Genomic DNA, 17,050 nt, shown 5'->3' with positions numbered 1-17,050 from the left:
GCAGGGAATCATCAACTCTCTTGTCACTTTCTGGCCCTTTCTAAACCTGCTTTCCCCTTCGCCTCACTAATTCACAACCATCCAGTGTGATGTTGTGAAATGCTTCTGTTTGTAACAAACAGTGATGTTTGAGGTAAAACTCTGCGAAACATCTCTAGTGTTGGGGTTGTCCCTCATTACTGTCACTTTGTCGTGTACTTACACACAAAGAAATGAGTTACCATAAGAGAGAGTGGAATGACTGAAGTGCCATTGGAGTAGCTTGCACCAATGACCATTGCAAGGTAGCCATTTGCTCACTCTGGGATTCACACTACAACTATGTCAATTGCAAGTGGATCTTCTCTAGACACACCCACACCCACTCCTTTCCTTCTCTATGAATGGTAAACTTTATGTAGCGTGTAAGAAACAATACTTTTCACTGTATACTAACACACACAACAATAATAAATCAAATCAAAATATCTATGGAACCTGGGGGCGGAGGGGGTGTAGTGGTATTATAATTGCATTAGTGATCCAGAGACCCAGGGTCATATTCTGGGGGCCTGAATTCAAATCCCACCACGACAGAATGTGAAATTTGAATGCAATAAAAATCTGGAATTAAAAGTCTAATGATAACCATAAAGCCATTGTTGATTGTCGTAAAAACCCATCTGGTTCACTAATGTCTTTTATCTTGTCTGGCTTTTATGTTACTCCAGGGTCACAGCAGTGTGGTTGACTCTTAAATGGCTAAGCAAAGCACTCTGTTCAAGGGCAATAAATACTGGCTCAGCCAGTGATGCCTACATCCGCTGAATGAATTAAAAAACACCTGAGTCAATCATTGGACCCAGGCAGAATACCTGATAGAGCAATTAGAGAAGGTGAGAAGCAGATTCTGATTCCTGAACACTAATCTGCTGGCATAATTTCTGGTTTGGTGGGCAGTGTATGTAGTGATGCAGAAGGTAGTATGTTACATATGTTGCAAACTTTCCCTTACTGTCTGTAATCAGTGTGGTTTTGGCAAGGAAGATGGGTATGTTTCTCCCAACTCTAGCGTGTGTGGTCAATTTTTGGATCATCAGCAGCAAGCATTTGTGAGTTCAAATAAAGAGGATTTATTTACAGTTTCACCCCAAAGTCCGAATGCTCAGTGTCTCTCCCACTCATGCTAAAAATATATCATTCTGGAGATTGGTGCACTTTTACAAGTTATAAACAAAAGAATAGTTCATAATTCATGTGTTTTGCTCGTAGGAAAATCCGTTGTTGCAGAACTATCGAAGGAGGATGTTCACTCCCAAAGGGTAGACTAGATGGTTTCAATAGCTGGAGACATATTTTAGCATTGTTTTGGATTCGCTTGAAGAGATGGCTTTTTCACCAGGTCACAAAATTGGTTACTTCTGATTTTCTTACCAAGAGGTCATATTTCTGTTCTGGTGGGTTCGCTAAATGAGCAGTTGGGAAATTAACATGTGACAGCCTCCAGCTTGGTAAAATGTGTGGATGTTACTCCAGTTTTCTGCAGCTGCTATTTCTTGCTGTGTTGTTTGCAGACTGACCAATCTCTCTGGTTCTTGGGATAAAAAAATTGTACGCTGAATACAGTTTTGGTCATGTAATTAACTGCTATTTTCCTCCCAGAATGGCTTAAAGATGGAAGCCATTTCTATACAATGGCAAATAGATTGGGTGGGGGTGATATCTGTTCACTCCTACTTTTGATAAGCTAGCTTCTGCAGCTTTCTTAAGTTTTAAACTGAGAGACGTTAGCCCATAACTCCGATCCTCCAGCGTCACATATTTGGGGGTGCGGGGGGGGGGGGGGCGAGGGGGTGGTTACCCAAATGATGTGCTGGGGAATGTGCTAGAAGTTCCCACATTAAGGGTTTACCTGGCAATTGGCTCGAAGTGCTAACTTCCTCTGGACAATTGTGTTGGGCTGGGAACCATCTGACAGAAGTGATTTAAATCGCTAACTGTGGATGGTTCTGCCAGTTTTACTCTGATAGTTACTCTGAAACAGTTAGGAAAAGAACACTTTTAACTCCAAAGTAATTATCTAAACACCCATACCAAGCCTCGCACAACCCTCCCAGGGGACTCACCGCAACACATCTGACTCCAACTCCGAGCTGACTTACCCCATCTGGTCTGGGACATCCGGCCGCCTGGCTCCCTGGTCTGCCCTGCCCCCTCCAGCCCTTCCCGGTCCACCCTGCCTCCATCGGCCCACCCCATGTACTCCATGCCGATGCTGCTGGAAGAGCACTGCACTGCGCCTGATTGTTCCTGTCTCACCCATCCTGATGGACGAAGGTTGAGCAAGACGGGCTTTGGAATCCCAGCATGGGTATGTCTATCCAAGAGTGACCACCTGACGGAGATTGCCACTCTGAGGAAGTCACAGGCCATGAAGTCTGAAAGTTCATTGACTTTGAGCTCTAGGTAAACTACAAATAGTAGCAAAAACAGAAAATGCTGGAAAATCTCAGCATCTGCTCTGACGAAGGGTCATCTAGACTCAAAACGATGGCTCTATTCTCTTCTCACAGATGCTGTCAGACTTGCTGAGATTTTCCAGCATTTTCTGGTTTTGTTTCAGATTCCAGCATCCGCTGTATTTTGCTTTTGCAAACAGTAGCAGGTGTAAATTCCACAAATGGGTTCCATCAGGGTATGTCCACCCATGGTTAGTTAATCAGGAAATTTCCGAAGATTTGAAGTAGAAATTGTAAAAGTCGCCTGAAATCCGGCAGCTATCTTAGCCCCTTTGTTCGTGTCCATTTTTAAATAAAAGACAGTTCCAGAAAATTATGTACTGAATGCAGTCCATGTTTAAAGCATGATTAGGACATTCCTTCACTATTATACATAACCACGGTATAGTGGTTAGCACTGCTGCCTCAGCGCTAGGGACCCGGATCAATTCCCTGCTTGGGTCACTGTCTGTGTGGAGTCAGCATATTCTCCGTGTCTTTGTGGGTTACCTCCGGGTGCTCTGGTTTCCTCCCACAGTCCAAAGATGTGCGGCTTAGGTGCATTGGCCATGCTAAATTCTCCCTCAGTGTACCCGAACAGACGCCGGTGTGTGGCGACTGGGGGATTTTCACAGCAACGTTATTGTACTGTTAATGTAAACCTACTTCTGAGACTAGTAAATAAACTTAAATTGGTGTTGTGCGAGGACAGGGCAGGATTGGACCACAGTGAATCCTTAGACTGAATTCTGATGAATGGCCGTTTGGGCCCGATCCCAGAGAGTGCCTATCCCAACAAGTAGTAGGAAAGCAGGGAGAGCGAATATCCCATGTCACTTTGCGTCTGTTTTGTGTTCGAGAATGCTTCAAATCTCCACTTCTCGCTTTTCTATGTAAACATAACTGGGATGTTATCTCAATTGTGTTATTGATTGGCTGCTTTACTTGGCACCAGCAAAGTACTCATTGAATCCCCACAGTGCGGAAGGAAGCCATTTGGTCCATCAAACCTACACCGACAGCAATCCCACTCGGGCCCTATCCCCGTAACCCCAAATATTTACTTTGCTAATCCCCCTGACACTAAGGGGCAATTTACTATGGGCAATCAACCTAACCCACACATCTTTGGGAGGAAACCGAAGCACCCAGAGGGTGTACAGATGTGGGGAGAACGTGCAAACTCCAAACAGACAGTGACCCAAGGCCAGAATTGAAACCGGGTCCCTGGCGCTGAGGCAGCAATGCTAACCACTGTGCCACCGTACTCCATCTGAGCCCTGGCTACTCTTATATCTCCACATTTTCAAGCCAGTGATTAGATGAATATGAAGTCTCGAGGGAAAATTAATTTCAGATGTTCAATATAAAGTTCTATAATTATATGTGCGGTGCAAAATCACGGATTATAAAATCCTATGGAAGTATAAAATGAAATATGATTCTGATGCCAATGGAAACAATGATGTCAACAGACAAAACATAAAAATTGCTGAAAGTTAACTTAGAATTTTGTGGTCCATTCATTTCAGAAAGGCAAACTTCAGCTCTTGGTTCAAGCTTGGGCCTGAGCGAACGAGCAGAGCTTGGTCAAACCTCGAATGTACAATGAGCTTTTAGCTAAACATTCATCACAAGCTCTGAATTCTCAAGTTGAATTTCACAGGGACTTGTCAAAACCTTTCAGCATCCCTCTGAGTTTAATTTGCATTGAGCTTCTGAATCTATGTTATTATGTAACTTTGGAATACAAGTTCCAATATTGAGCTGTGGGGCACACCGTTCAGTACTTCCTCCACCTTTCCACTACCTTTCTAACCTGCCTCTTGCTTCCTACCTTTAGCCAACTGAATCTGCACAGTTATAAGCTTAATTAATAACCTTTTGTATAGAACTTTATCAAATGTCTTTTAGAAATCTAAATACACACCGCCCCACCACAGCCCACTTTCTCAACTGCTAACTCCATTCATCTCTCTGGCAACTGTCTGAGGCTGACTGCTCGCAAACTTGGGCTGGATTTATTGGAGGTGAATCAGTGATGGCTTGATGACATTGGACACCCATCCATCCCTCAGGATGATATCTACATTCCTCCCTCTGCCAGTGTTGCAAGTGGCAAGGTCCTGTCCCCATGCACTTCTTTCCCAGAGAGAGATATTGCCCCTAGTATTCTCACCCACTCCACCAGACAAACTCCAGCCTCTCCACAGCTAATGAATCAAAAGGTAACTGGCTAGCTTCAGATTCTCCACCCCCATTGTGATCATTTTTAACATTTCTTATGATCTTTTACCATTTGTGATCTCTCGTGGCCATTATGGACCACCTTCTGCAAAGATAAAAGAAGATTATTGTGTCTCATCTCTGGAAAGATCAAGCCATTATGCTTGTGTATAGGATATATCCTGCCTGACTCCAGCACTTGTCTATATTCCTCATGACCTGTCTTCACCTTAATCCCCTCGAGGTATTTAGGATGGCATGGCGTTCAGTTCTTTCGTCCATATTTGAACCAGGGCTATAATAAGGTCAGGAGTTAAGTGACCCTGCCCTACTCCTGCATTATTTAGCTCTCAATCCAGCCTTTTCTCCGTTTTTTCCAAACTGCCAAAGTTTATGATTCTTTCAGCTGCCCATCCCATAATGGCAGTGGACCTTTAAACTGATGGCTGGAAATGTTTCCTAATTAACTACCTGACCCCTCTCCCGCAGGGCACTCTGCGATTTGCTGTGCAGCCCCCTGGCTAGATGTTACTTAGCTGGCGTTTTTGCTGGCTGGCTATAGCTTGATTGCAGCGGAACAATTGGGGCACATCATGCCCTTCTTTTTCCTCCTCCCTGACCCGCCAGAAAACAATTCCAGATCTTGGTGTCATTTAACCCCGAAGTGAGCTTCTGACCCCGTTTCTGGGTCTTTACTAAGACTGCCTGTATTGTACTTCCGACATCACCTGATTTAACTCAACTCCTCTGCTACTGAAACATTCGCCCATGCCTTTGTTACCTCCAGATGTGACTATTCCAGTGCCACCTACTGTCTTATAGCCTTGAGGTTATCCCAAACCCTGAGTGCACAGCCTAATTTGTACCAAGTTCTGTACTTCAAACGCTCTTGCACTCAATGCTCAGGGAAAGCAAAGTGTCAATTTTAAAATTCTCATCCGTGTTTCCCCACCTCCCACATCTCTGTAATCTCCTTCAGCTCTTATAATTCTCCAAGATAACTGCTCTCCTTCAGTTCTAGGCTCTTATGAGCTCCTGATTTTAATCACGTCACCATTGGTAGCGACCACACTGTCAGATGTAAGCTCTGGAATTCACCCTCCCCAAACCTTTCGACCTTTCTTTCCTCCTTTAGGCCATTCCTTAGACCTTATCTCTTTAATCTGGCTTTTGACCATTTGGCCTAATATCTCCTTGTGTAGCTTGGTAGACTTTGATGATCATCCCTGAGACTTTGGAACATTGTACTATGTTAAGGCTTCTGTATAAATATAAATTTATGTTGTCATTGGCCATTATGCTGGTAGGTAGGTACACACATATAACACACACAAGCGAGCTGGCACGCACGCATGCATGCATGCACACACACACACGAACATATACATACAGTGATGTTTGTGTACCTTAAGAGATTTTTTAAAAATCATGTTCTCTGCAGCTCTCAAAGCGTCAGCTCTCATTGTTGCCAGGCTGTCTGTAGAAGTCCTTTTATTGCTACTTCAATGGCTTAAATGGGGTTGTTTATTTTTTCGCTGGGATTTTTTATGACCGTGCATTGTTAGGAGGAAGACTGGTTGACAGGTCATGTGTTCTGGACAGGTTTTCTTTCTTCCTGGTGAATTTAAAGTTTCATTTTCTGTTTGGCTGGCAGCAGTTTAGTTTTAGAAGGGACATCAAGCTGAAAAGAAGTGTTTCTCTCTCTCTGTGGTTTTGGAAATTCTGCTAGTTAGCTGAAAGCAAGGCTTCTTGCCTTCCTAGAGTAGAAAATCTGCTGTTGGTGACTTGACCAGAGATTCCCTTTGGTTTCTGGGAAGCTGTTCTGACTTCAAACTGTTCTGAGTTTATCTAGAGGGCTGCTAGAAGTTACAAGGCTGAGAAGTCAGGGTTTCAATTCTCCAACCAAAGGACTTCGTTCAAGTATCACATGAGCATTAGCCCTTGCTGTGTTAAACCTGTGGAAAGGCCTTTGTCTATGGGAAGTTTTGTTTAATTGGAACATTTTAGATGTATTTGTTAAGGGTTATACATTCTCGTTTTTGTTTTGTTTGTAATTGATAAAGGTTATTGCTAATTTTCTTTCTATACATGTTGACTATATTCTTAAATAAATTTTGTTTGATAAAAGCTCCCTAGTGGGTCATTTGAATCATACCTGAAGTGAAACATGTCGTGCTTACCCCAGCTAAATTCGAAGTGCAAAACTTGTGATCCAGGCAGGTTTCATAAAACACTTTGGAGTTTCTGACCTGAATTATAACAATACACAGTTTAAGCCCATTCTCTATAGGATCTGTTGTAACTGCACGGCTGTAAAGCTAATTGGTGCTGGAATTCAGCCATCAAAGTAGTAAAATCTATTGAAGAATTACAGAATGGCAGGGCATGAACAACGCTGTTATCAATAATCAAATTCCCCTAAACTTTAGTCGAGTAACCTGTGATTGCTGAGTAGAAATACAAAAGATCCATGAGTACTGGAAGTCAGAAATGCAAGCAGAAAATGCCCCAAGCACACAGCTCAGTCAGCAGGCAAGGCATGTTCATTTTTGGAGTCTGCCTCTTTCACAGGAACAGAAAGTCCTCATTTAGTTCCTTGAATTGACATATAATGATTCTGAAATATAGTGAGCGTGCTGCTGTTCTAGGTTGGTGCTGCCTACTCTCTCTGCACAGGCCTGTTACTGATTAATAATGTGGTGACTCTTGCCTTAATCAGGAACCAAAGGTGATAAAACTATACTTTAACAGGCAGGCGCACTTGTGAATAATGGAGGGCAGCATTATAACCCAGGAACCCTGCACAGCTTTGTTCTAATTGATGAAACTCCTTTCTTTGCTTTAACTGTTCTTCTTTAAAAGTAAACTTACTCCATCTTTTCCTTGCTTCTTTTGCAACTTGTACTTATCCACTTTTGAACCGAAACAACCCACTTTAAAGCTATTTCTGTTGTTGCTTTATGTAAATTATTAGTGAGAGTTCTTCTTGGTTCATTAACATATCTTCATCACTTCTTGCTGTTGGTTTAGACCTTTGTAATCACTCTGTCTATTACTCTAGTCACCACAATTACAACCCTCAAAATGGTAGTGATATTATCAAAAGAAAACATTGCAACTCCTCATTCTCTTGTCACTTGAGAGAAATTGTATGCAATTGGAAGCCAGTGTGATGATAGTAGTGTAATTGATATCAATATTTTTTTAATATTTAAGGGGAATGTTTGAAAATTCATCTTTATTCTATAGATAATTGGTATGTCTGGTAGGAAGTGCAACTCAGATGCTGGGAGAGCAGGATGATTATTCATTTTAGCCTCGTGTTAGGGTCCTTGAACAAAACCCCAAGTTATATTATGGAGTCAGACTAGACCCCAACAATTTTCTATTTTGGCATAAATGTGAGGATAGGAAGCTTCACTCCAAGAGCAATTCTACTGATAAATTACCGATCTTTTAGAGTAAAATAAACTTTATTTAATAACACAGTTCTACTATAATACATGGAGCAGCTTAATTTCTTGTTTGTAATTGATAAACATTCTTGCTAATTTTCTTACTATACATGTTAAATGAACTTTATTTGATAAAAGCTCCCTCGTGGTTCATTTGAATCATATCTGAAGTGGAACATATCATGTTTGTCCTAGCCAAATTCAAAATGTAAAACTTATGATTCATAAAGCACTTTGGAGTTTCTAACCTGAACCATAACACCTGTGAAAAGCACCTTGGTATTTAATTTCAAGTTGCTGTAAGTTATTATATTGTGCATAAAAATATTTATACTGTAATGATTCTACATTATTGTGTAGCAACAACTTATATTAGGTAAACTTTTAACGTCATCGAGTGATTATCAATGACACTGAGCCACATAAGGAGGTATTAAGATAGATGAAGCTTGGTAATTCCCAAGTAGTGAGAGAAATATAGAGGGGAATATGCACAAATGTTCAAAGGTTAATCTTACCAGCCCCTGTCCAGCCCACTTGTTCACGTCAGCAATGCAGATGGTATCTATGAATTGCCCAATCTGAACAATCCAGGCAGCAGAATTCCAAAAGGTGGCATTCTTGTTACACCAGTCATTTTTATATGGTGTCAGTGGGATTATTTGAACTGCTTTAGTAAAGAGCCAATGCAGACATGACCAGATTTTTTTCTGTTCTATAAACCTGTATCGCAACACTGACCTGATGAATCATTAAACTCCTAACAGTGTGTTTGTGACTCTGAAATGACCCCTGTTGCTGCTCCCTCGTGGTACTGTATTTCGTTACAAGCTGAACAAGCTGCTTCTAGTTTCATGCAGCAAGGTTCCTAAAACAGCTGTGAAGTAGTGAATGATCAGTTCATTTGTATTTTTCCTGTGTTCAGTGAGGGATAAATACTGGCCAGAACATTGGACAACCCCATCTGTTCTTCCTCAGTGGGATAATTTACATTAACCTGAGAGGACAGATGGGGGTCACAGTTTAACCTCATCCGAGAGGTGGTCCACAGAGCAGGAGTGCATTGACTGGTGTGGAATTGTGCTAAGTTACCTTATCTCAGTGGAGAGGATGAGAGGAACTGCAGTTGGCCTCAGTACCCTTGGGTTAGAGAGAGGAGAAATTAGCCAGGCTTCCTGCTGCTGATTGCTGATCTCTGGATCATGTGGTATTTGACAATGGGGTGCAGTCAGGATCTGGCTTGGGGTGGCATCTTCCCTGCATCCACAGGGTAACTAGAAATTCTCTTGATTTCTTGCCTCTGCTATTGCATGAAATCCCGAGAGTGCAACATCAAATCAACATGTTCCACAGAGTCAATGACAAACCAAAGGAAGCTTATCAGTTGATAGCGCTGTAAATCGGGCTGCGGGTAGCAGCAGTTATCAGAAAGATGGAATAAAAGATTTCAAAGTTCAAGTTTCATTACTCAAATATCCTGGGAGAAGCCCTGGTTACACAGCTGTTACTCTATCTCCTCCCTCCATCTCCTGATGGGTGTTCCCACTAGGTTGCATAGAACATACAGCTCCAGAAAGGCTTTTTGGCCCATTTAGCTTGTGTTGGTGTTTACACTGTACTCCACACACAGTCTCCTTCCATTCAATCTTTCTCTCCTCAGCCTTCCAGTGTCTTTTTTATTCCTTTCTTCACATGTACCCATCTAGTTTTCTCTTGTAAGTATCTAAACTATTTGCCTCAACCACTTCCTGTGATAACACATTCCGCATTCTAACCACTCTAAGTAAAGAAATGTCTCCTTATTTCCCTGTTGGATTCATTAGTAACCATCTTGTATTGTCTCAGATGCAAGCGACACAGGCTGTTTGAATAAGTAACTAGTCTCTGGTCACACCTTACCTTGATTACAGTCTGTCATTTGGTTACCATGATGCAAGAGAGGCAATGAAGCTTTGCAGGTGGTGCAGAGAAGGGCCACAAATAGATGCATAACACCAGGGAAAAATAAGAATGAAAGCAAAATGCTGTGGACGCTGGGTATCTAAAGTTTAAAATGTATTTATTAGTGTCACAAGTTATATTAACACTGCAATGAAGTTACTGTGAAAATCCACTAGTCGTCACACTCCGGCACCTGTTCGGGTACACTGAGGGAGAATGTAGCATGGCCAATGCACCTAATCAGCACGTCCTTTGGACTGTGGGAGGAAACTGGAGCACCCGGAGGAAACCCACGCAGACACGGGGAGAACGTGCAGACCCCACACAGACAGTGACCCAAGACGGGAATTGAATCCGGGTCCCTGGCGCTGTGAGGCAGCAGCGCTAACCACTGTGCCACCGTGCCGCTGAAATAAAAACAGAAAATGCTGGATCAACTCAACAGTTCTGGCAGCATCTCTGGAGAGAGAAACACTTAATGTTCCAAGTCCAGAGCTCTGAAGAAGAGTCAAATGGACTTGAAATATTAACTCAATGTTTCTCTCCACAGTTGCTGCTCTGTTTGTCCAACATTTTCTGTCTTTAATACAGAAATATGGGGTTGGATTTTCCCCACAAAGAAAGGGAAAAAGTTCAGTCCGTCTTCAGGTCCCAAACCTGTCTCCAGTGGGAAACTGATTAAAGTTAAAATTTACAAGGGTAAGCCCTTAAAAGCAGTTGATGTGGTGTATATGGATTTCAGCAAAGCGTTTGATAAGGTTCCCCATGGTAAGCTTTTGCAGAAAATACGGACACATGGGATTGAGGGTGATTTAGTGGTTTGGATCAGGAATTGGCTAGCTGTAAGAAAACAGAGGGTGGTGGTTGATGGGAAATATTCATCCTGGAGTTCAGTTACTAGTGGTGTACCGCAAGGATCTGTTTTGGGGCCACTGCTGTTTGTCATTTTTATTAATGACCTGGATGAGGGCGTGGAAGGATGGATTAGTAAATTTGCGGATGACACTAAAGTCAGTGGAGTTGTAGACAGTGCAGAGGGAAGTGGCAGGTTACAGAGGGACATAGATAAGCTGCGGAGCTGGGCTGAGAGGTGGCAAATAGAGTTTAATGCGGAAAAGTGTGAGGTGATTCACTTTGGAAGGAGTAACAGGAATACAGAGTACTGGGCTAATGGTAAGATACTTGGTAGTGTGGATGAACAGAGGGATCTGGGTGTCCATGTGCATAGATCCCTGAAAGTTGGCACCCAGGTTGTTAAGAAGGCGTACGGTGTGTTAGCTTTTATTGGTAGAGGGATTGAGTTTCGGAGCCAGGAGGTCATGCTGCAACTGTACAAAACTCTGGTGCGGCCGCATTTGGAGTATTGCGTACAGTTCTGGTCGCCGTATTATAGGAAAGATGTGGAAGTGTTGGAAAGGGTGCAGAGGAGATTTACCAGGATGTTGCCTGGTATGGTGGGAAAATCGTATGAGGAAAGGCTGAGGGGCTTGAGGTTGTTTTTGTTAGAGAGAAGAAGGTTAAGAGGTGACTTAATAAAGGCATACAAGATGATCAGAGGATTAGATAGGGTGGATAGTGAGAGCCTTTTTCCTCGGATGGTGATGGCTAACACGAGGGGACATAGCTTTAAATTGAGGGGTGAGAGATATAGGACAGATGTTAGAGGTAGGTTCTTTACTCAGAGAGTAGTAAGGGCGTGGAATGCCCTGCCTGCAACAGTAGTGGACTCGTCAACATTAAGAGCATTCAAATGGTTATTGGATAAACATATGGATGATATTGGAATAGTGTAGATTAGAGGGGCTTTAGATTGGTTCCACTGGTCGGCGCAATATCGAGGGCCGAAGGGCCTGTACTGCGCTGTAATGTTCTATGTTCTTAACTGGCATGGAGACTGACCAATTAAGGATGGCAAACAGGCTCCCAAACTAGAGGCCTTCCAGCTTCAGAGCTGCACTGGGCTGCAATACAAGTGAAGTAACCCAAGTAATAGGGTCAAGAAGCCAACACACTGGCTAGCCTTGTAATTATAAGGACCCGTCCGCCTCTGTTCCTGTTGGTGGGGCATGGGTTTTTTCAGCCCATGGGTGTTTTCAATCTTAAAAAACAGCAACTGAAGCGATCACATGGACTATATAATATCTAGAAATAATAAGTCCTGAGCTACATTTTTTACAATGAAGATTTCATTGCCATGCACATATTTAGGCCTGAATGCTGTTCACATCTTGTTGCATGTGGGCAACTCCAGTGTTTAAGGAGTTTGCGAATGGTACTGAACACTGCAGTATCAGTGCACATCCCCGCTACTGATCTTATGATGAAGCGAAAGTCATTGCTGTAGCTACAGAAGATGGTTGGACCTCGGACACCACCATGAGAAAATCCTGCAGCAATATCCTGGAGCTGAGACGATTGACCTTCCAAAATCACTACTATCTTTTTGTGCTGAGTATGAGTCCAACCAGTGGAGAGTTTTCCTTTTGATTCGCATTGAGTTAAATTTTTTTAGCGCTCTTTGATGCCACAGTTAACCAGTTTGGTCTGATATTGTTTAATGAACGAACACCAGCCAGGACACTGGCAGAACCCCCTTGCTGCTCCTTAAAATAGTGCCAAAAGCTTCAAAACAGCACCATGACAACTTCTTCAAGAGAAGAGGAGCTCCCAGCAGGGCTTGAGCCAACATTTGTCCCTCGACCAACATGCAGAGAGTAAACCAGTGGGTTTACTCATTTCACAGCTGTCTATGGGACCTCTCCATACACATACTGGCTGTTCCGTTTCCCACACCAATGTTATTCAATGTTGTGAAGCAGCATAATCCATCATCTTTTCACCAGATGGGTACACTAATTTTCCCTTTCTGGCACAAAGATGCGGAGGTCAATTACACCTCCTGCCTTCGCTGCAATCAGCTGACCCAGCACAAACCAAGAGTAGAATGCGTGCTCTTTGCCCTGTTTTGCTCAGTACTGCACACACAGCAGTGTTTTTAATCACTGAACCATGTAAGAAATTGTGAGAGATCTTTGGGTATCTCCTGGTAATGCAGTGATGGTAGGAAACCTAACTCGAGGTGGTAGCTGTGGCTCAGTGATGACACTCACTGGAATCCTTGCTTGTATTCAAGTTGACTCCCAATTGAGGCTATAACCCAGGCTGACACACTTGATGCAGCAGTGAGGGAGTTTTGAGGTGCTCTCTTGTGGATGAGACATTAAATTGAGGCCCGACCTTCCCTGTCCGTTTGATGCAAAAGATTCTTCGGCACAATGTGAAGAAGAGGAGATTGACGTTTGTATCTCAACCAACACTGGTAAAACAAGTGATTTGATGATTATGCTTTGTAGGATCTTGCTGTGTGTAAATTGACTGCTGCATTTCCTACATTGTAACAGTGACCATCTTTCAAAATTATTTAATTGGCTGAAAAACGCTTTGGACCATCCTGAAGTAATAAAATGTTTTTTTAAATTTCTCTGTTTCTATCTGTCTTGATGTGGAGATGCCGGCGTTGGACTGGGGTAAACACAGTAAGAAGTCTCACAACACCAGGTTAAAGTCCAACAGGTTTATTTGGTAGCAAAATCCACAAGCTTTCGGAGCGCTGCTCCTTCATCAGGTAAATGGGAGTTCTGTTCATAAACAGGGCATATAAAGACACAAACTCAATTTACAGAATAATGGTTGGAATGCGAGTCTTTACAGGTAATCAAGTCCTAAAGGTACAGACAATGTGAGTGGAGAGAGCATTAAGCACAGGTTAAAGAGATGTGTATTGTCTCCAGACAGGACAGTTAGTGAGATTTTGCAAGTCCAGGCAAGTCGTGAGGGTTACAGATAGTGTGACATGAACCCAAGATCCCGGTTGAGGCCGTCCTCATGTGTGCGGAACTTGGCTATCAGTCTCTGCTCAGTGACTCTGTGCTGTCGTGTGTCGTGAAGGCCGCCTTGGAGAACGCTTACCCGAAGATCAGAGGCTGAATGCCCGTGACCGCTGAAGTGTTCCCCAACAGGAAGAGAACACTGTTGCCTGGTGATTGTCGAGCGGTGTTCATTCATCTGTTGTCGTAGTGTCTGCATGGTCTCCCCAATGCACCATGCCTTGGGACAATACCTCTCTCCACTCACATTGTCTATACCGTTAAGACTTGATTACCTGTAAAGATTCGCATTCCAATCATTATTTTGTAAATTGAGTTTGTGTCTTTAGATGCCCTGTTTGTGAACAGAACTCCCACTTACCTGACGAAGGGGCAGCGCTCCGAAAGCTAGTGGATTTTGCTACCAAATAAAGTTGGACTTTAACCTGGTGTTGTGAGACTTCTTACTCTATCTGTCTTTCCAGATCTTTCTTTCATTTTTACTACCTTTGTAATTTTCCTTTCTCTTGCATTTTCTTGTGCTCCCACTTCTCCCTTTCTCACCCTTTGTTCCTTCCTCCTCTTAACATTTTTAAACTAAGGTTCACCTTCATCCCATTTCAAAGAATGATTGATTTTTATACACGCAGAACTTTCTCTATTTGCAAAGCAAACCGTGAAAGAGTAAACAGGGGCAGAGGAGGAAATGTGTGCTGTGCCCTCAGTAACACGAAGTAGTAATCTCATAATGGGGCAGGAAATGATACTGATCAGCCTGACACACTTCATGAGGAAATACGAGCAGGGCACATTAATAAGTGGAATTTAAAGTGCCCTTTGCATAAAAATGGAATGGGGATAGACAAAGGGAAAATGATCAGTAGATTTGCAAGTACCTCGTCCCTCTTGTCAGCAATTTAGCAGATTTTTGTTAAGGTAAAGTTTGTTCAGATTCTTGGCTGATGGTATTACTGCAGCCTATAGGACAGGATGCATTGTATCAGGTTCATTTGATGCTGCCCTCACCACAGTCTCTCCTCCCCTTCCCCAGAATCCCCCCCTACCCAGTATACCCCTTTCACTCAATCCTCGTGTTCCCCTTTCCTGTTTCCCCTTTGTTCTCCATCGTCCTGCACCCCCCCCCCCCCCCCCCCCCCCCCCCCCCCAGTTTGCGTTTATCTCGTGCTCAGCCTCCTTGCCATCCCACTCAATCTGCATCTTTATCTTTTTCTACAGCTGGTCCTGGCTGAAGGCTCAGCATCTGACGGGGGCTCACAGTGTGCGGACAGTATGTCAGAATTACCGCCCCCCATCGAGAGGACCGGAGGCATTGGCGACTCCAGGCCACCATCCTTCCAGTAAGAAATTTTATTTTTCGAGTTCGAGGGTGGAACTTCACTGCGCGAGTGAGCAGAAATACCATACAGTGCTTGTGCTTTCCCTGCTTCCATACATGTTTCCATCCAGGGGAGCAGTGGTCATGGGGGTGAGAAGTAGTGACCTGAGTGACAGAAACTTGTATCTTTGCACTTCAATCCTTCACCACACCGCTCTTGATCTTTTTATTTATTTATGGGATTGGGCCTCGCTGGCTAGGCCAACATTTATTGCCCATCCCTAATTGTCCTCGAGAAGGTGGTGGTGAACTGTCTTCTTGAACTGCTGCAGTCCATGTGGTGGAGGTAAACCCACAGTGCTGTTAGATAAGACAGTTCCAGTTCCCAGTGACAGTGAAGGAACAGCGATATATTTCTAAGTCGGGAGGGTGAGTGACTTGGCGGTGTTCCCATGCATCTGCTGCTCTTTTCCTTCTCTATGGTAGCAGCTGTGGATTTGGGTCTCTGCGGTGTCATTTCTGGTTTACCAGTAGATTTTATGTCCCCCGCGAGGGATGGTGATGGGGAGGGAGAGGGCTGTGGCGGGGTTGACATAAATTTGGGTGGAATGTCATGGCTGCTCTCCCTAATAGACCACCGGCTCCTGCTGCAATTTTACCAATGGCAGCAGAGGAATGGGGAGACTGGTCTGCCCGTTGGCCTCCTCCAGCCATGGCTGGGAATTTACCCGTGGCAGGAGGACTATTCCAATTGTGCAGCCTGCAGATTTCACTTTGGGCTGGTGGTTGGTCAGTTGCCCATCCTGACTCACCCTGACTTGTACACTGGGGTCTGGAAATGCCCCAACCCAGGAAAAATCCAACCCCCGCCTCTGGAATCCTTACGCTTCTGCAGCGAAAGGATCAATAACTAATATTTGGCATTTCCTTACCGTTAGCTGGTGGCTCTGGTTTTTTTAACACAAGTACCATTTGGTAATTTGTGTTATTCTGTTCGTGTGAGCAGGATATAGATGGAAGAGCAGGACAGCATGTGACCCAGCCCTGACTACGATCTATAGCAGGGATGGGCTGGAACTCTTGTATCCCTATGCAGCAAGTTAAGTATCCTGTTTTTGACACTGGGTTCATCATTATGTTAGCATTGTGCCTATTACCTTCTGCCTGTTTACTATATGAAAAAAGATTTACACTTGTATAGCGCCCCAGGGTGCCGCAAATTGTTTTACAGTCATTGAAGTAATTTTGATGTGTAGGTATTGCAATGTAAGGACAGGGAGGGACAGGACTCCGTGTTCACACTGTCTTTCTACGTGGTTTCAGTATTGTCTGAATATTCATTCCCAGCACCTTGCCTATTTAGTAACTTTGTCATGGGAGAGGGAGGATATCGGGGCTACTTGTTGGACTGAAATTAAAAATTTAGATTTTTGAATTGTTTGGAAAATTTAAGTTTGTGGTGCAGTGAAGAGAGGGATGGCTGGTGGGGGATCAGTGAGTAGGTGTTCAGATGACAATATCTTCTTGTATTGAGAGAGTCAGGTGAAAGGCTGAGACCTAAAGTCAAGGTTACAAAGAAAAAGGAATGAAGGAAGGCAGGGATCAGGTGATGCCAAAACTTGGGTTGTGAGGGCGTGTCGATCTTGGGTTTTGTAGCATCCAGAATGTAAGAGGAAGAAGCAGCTCAGGGCAATGAGGAACCCATAGCTTTGAAGTTCTGGGGAAGAATATCAGAGTCGGAGACCCTGA

At 43.5% G+C, this 17,050-nt stretch overlaps 1 protein-coding gene across 2 annotated transcripts in view; it reads left to right on the top strand.

The window, feature by feature from the left end:
- The window catches only part of LOC144509888 (segment polarity protein dishevelled homolog DVL-1-like), a 135,118-nt gene that overhangs the window by 40,545 nt on the left and 77,523 nt on the right, over positions 1-17,050 (top strand). For both annotated transcript variants that reach the window (XM_078238835.1, XM_078238836.1), the window contains exon 3: positions 15,202-15,323. In XM_078238835.1, coding sequence (XP_078094961.1) covers positions 15,202-15,323 — 122 coding nt within the window. The remainder of the gene's footprint in view (positions 1-15,201; positions 15,324-17,050) is intronic.

This window comes from Mustelus asterias, chromosome 22 (genome assembly GCF_964213995.1).
Source record: "Mustelus asterias chromosome 22, sMusAst1.hap1.1, whole genome shotgun sequence".
Taxonomy (NCBI): domain Eukaryota; kingdom Metazoa; phylum Chordata; class Chondrichthyes; order Carcharhiniformes; family Triakidae; genus Mustelus; species Mustelus asterias.
This window is presented reverse-complemented; position numbering and strand designations above follow the sequence as displayed.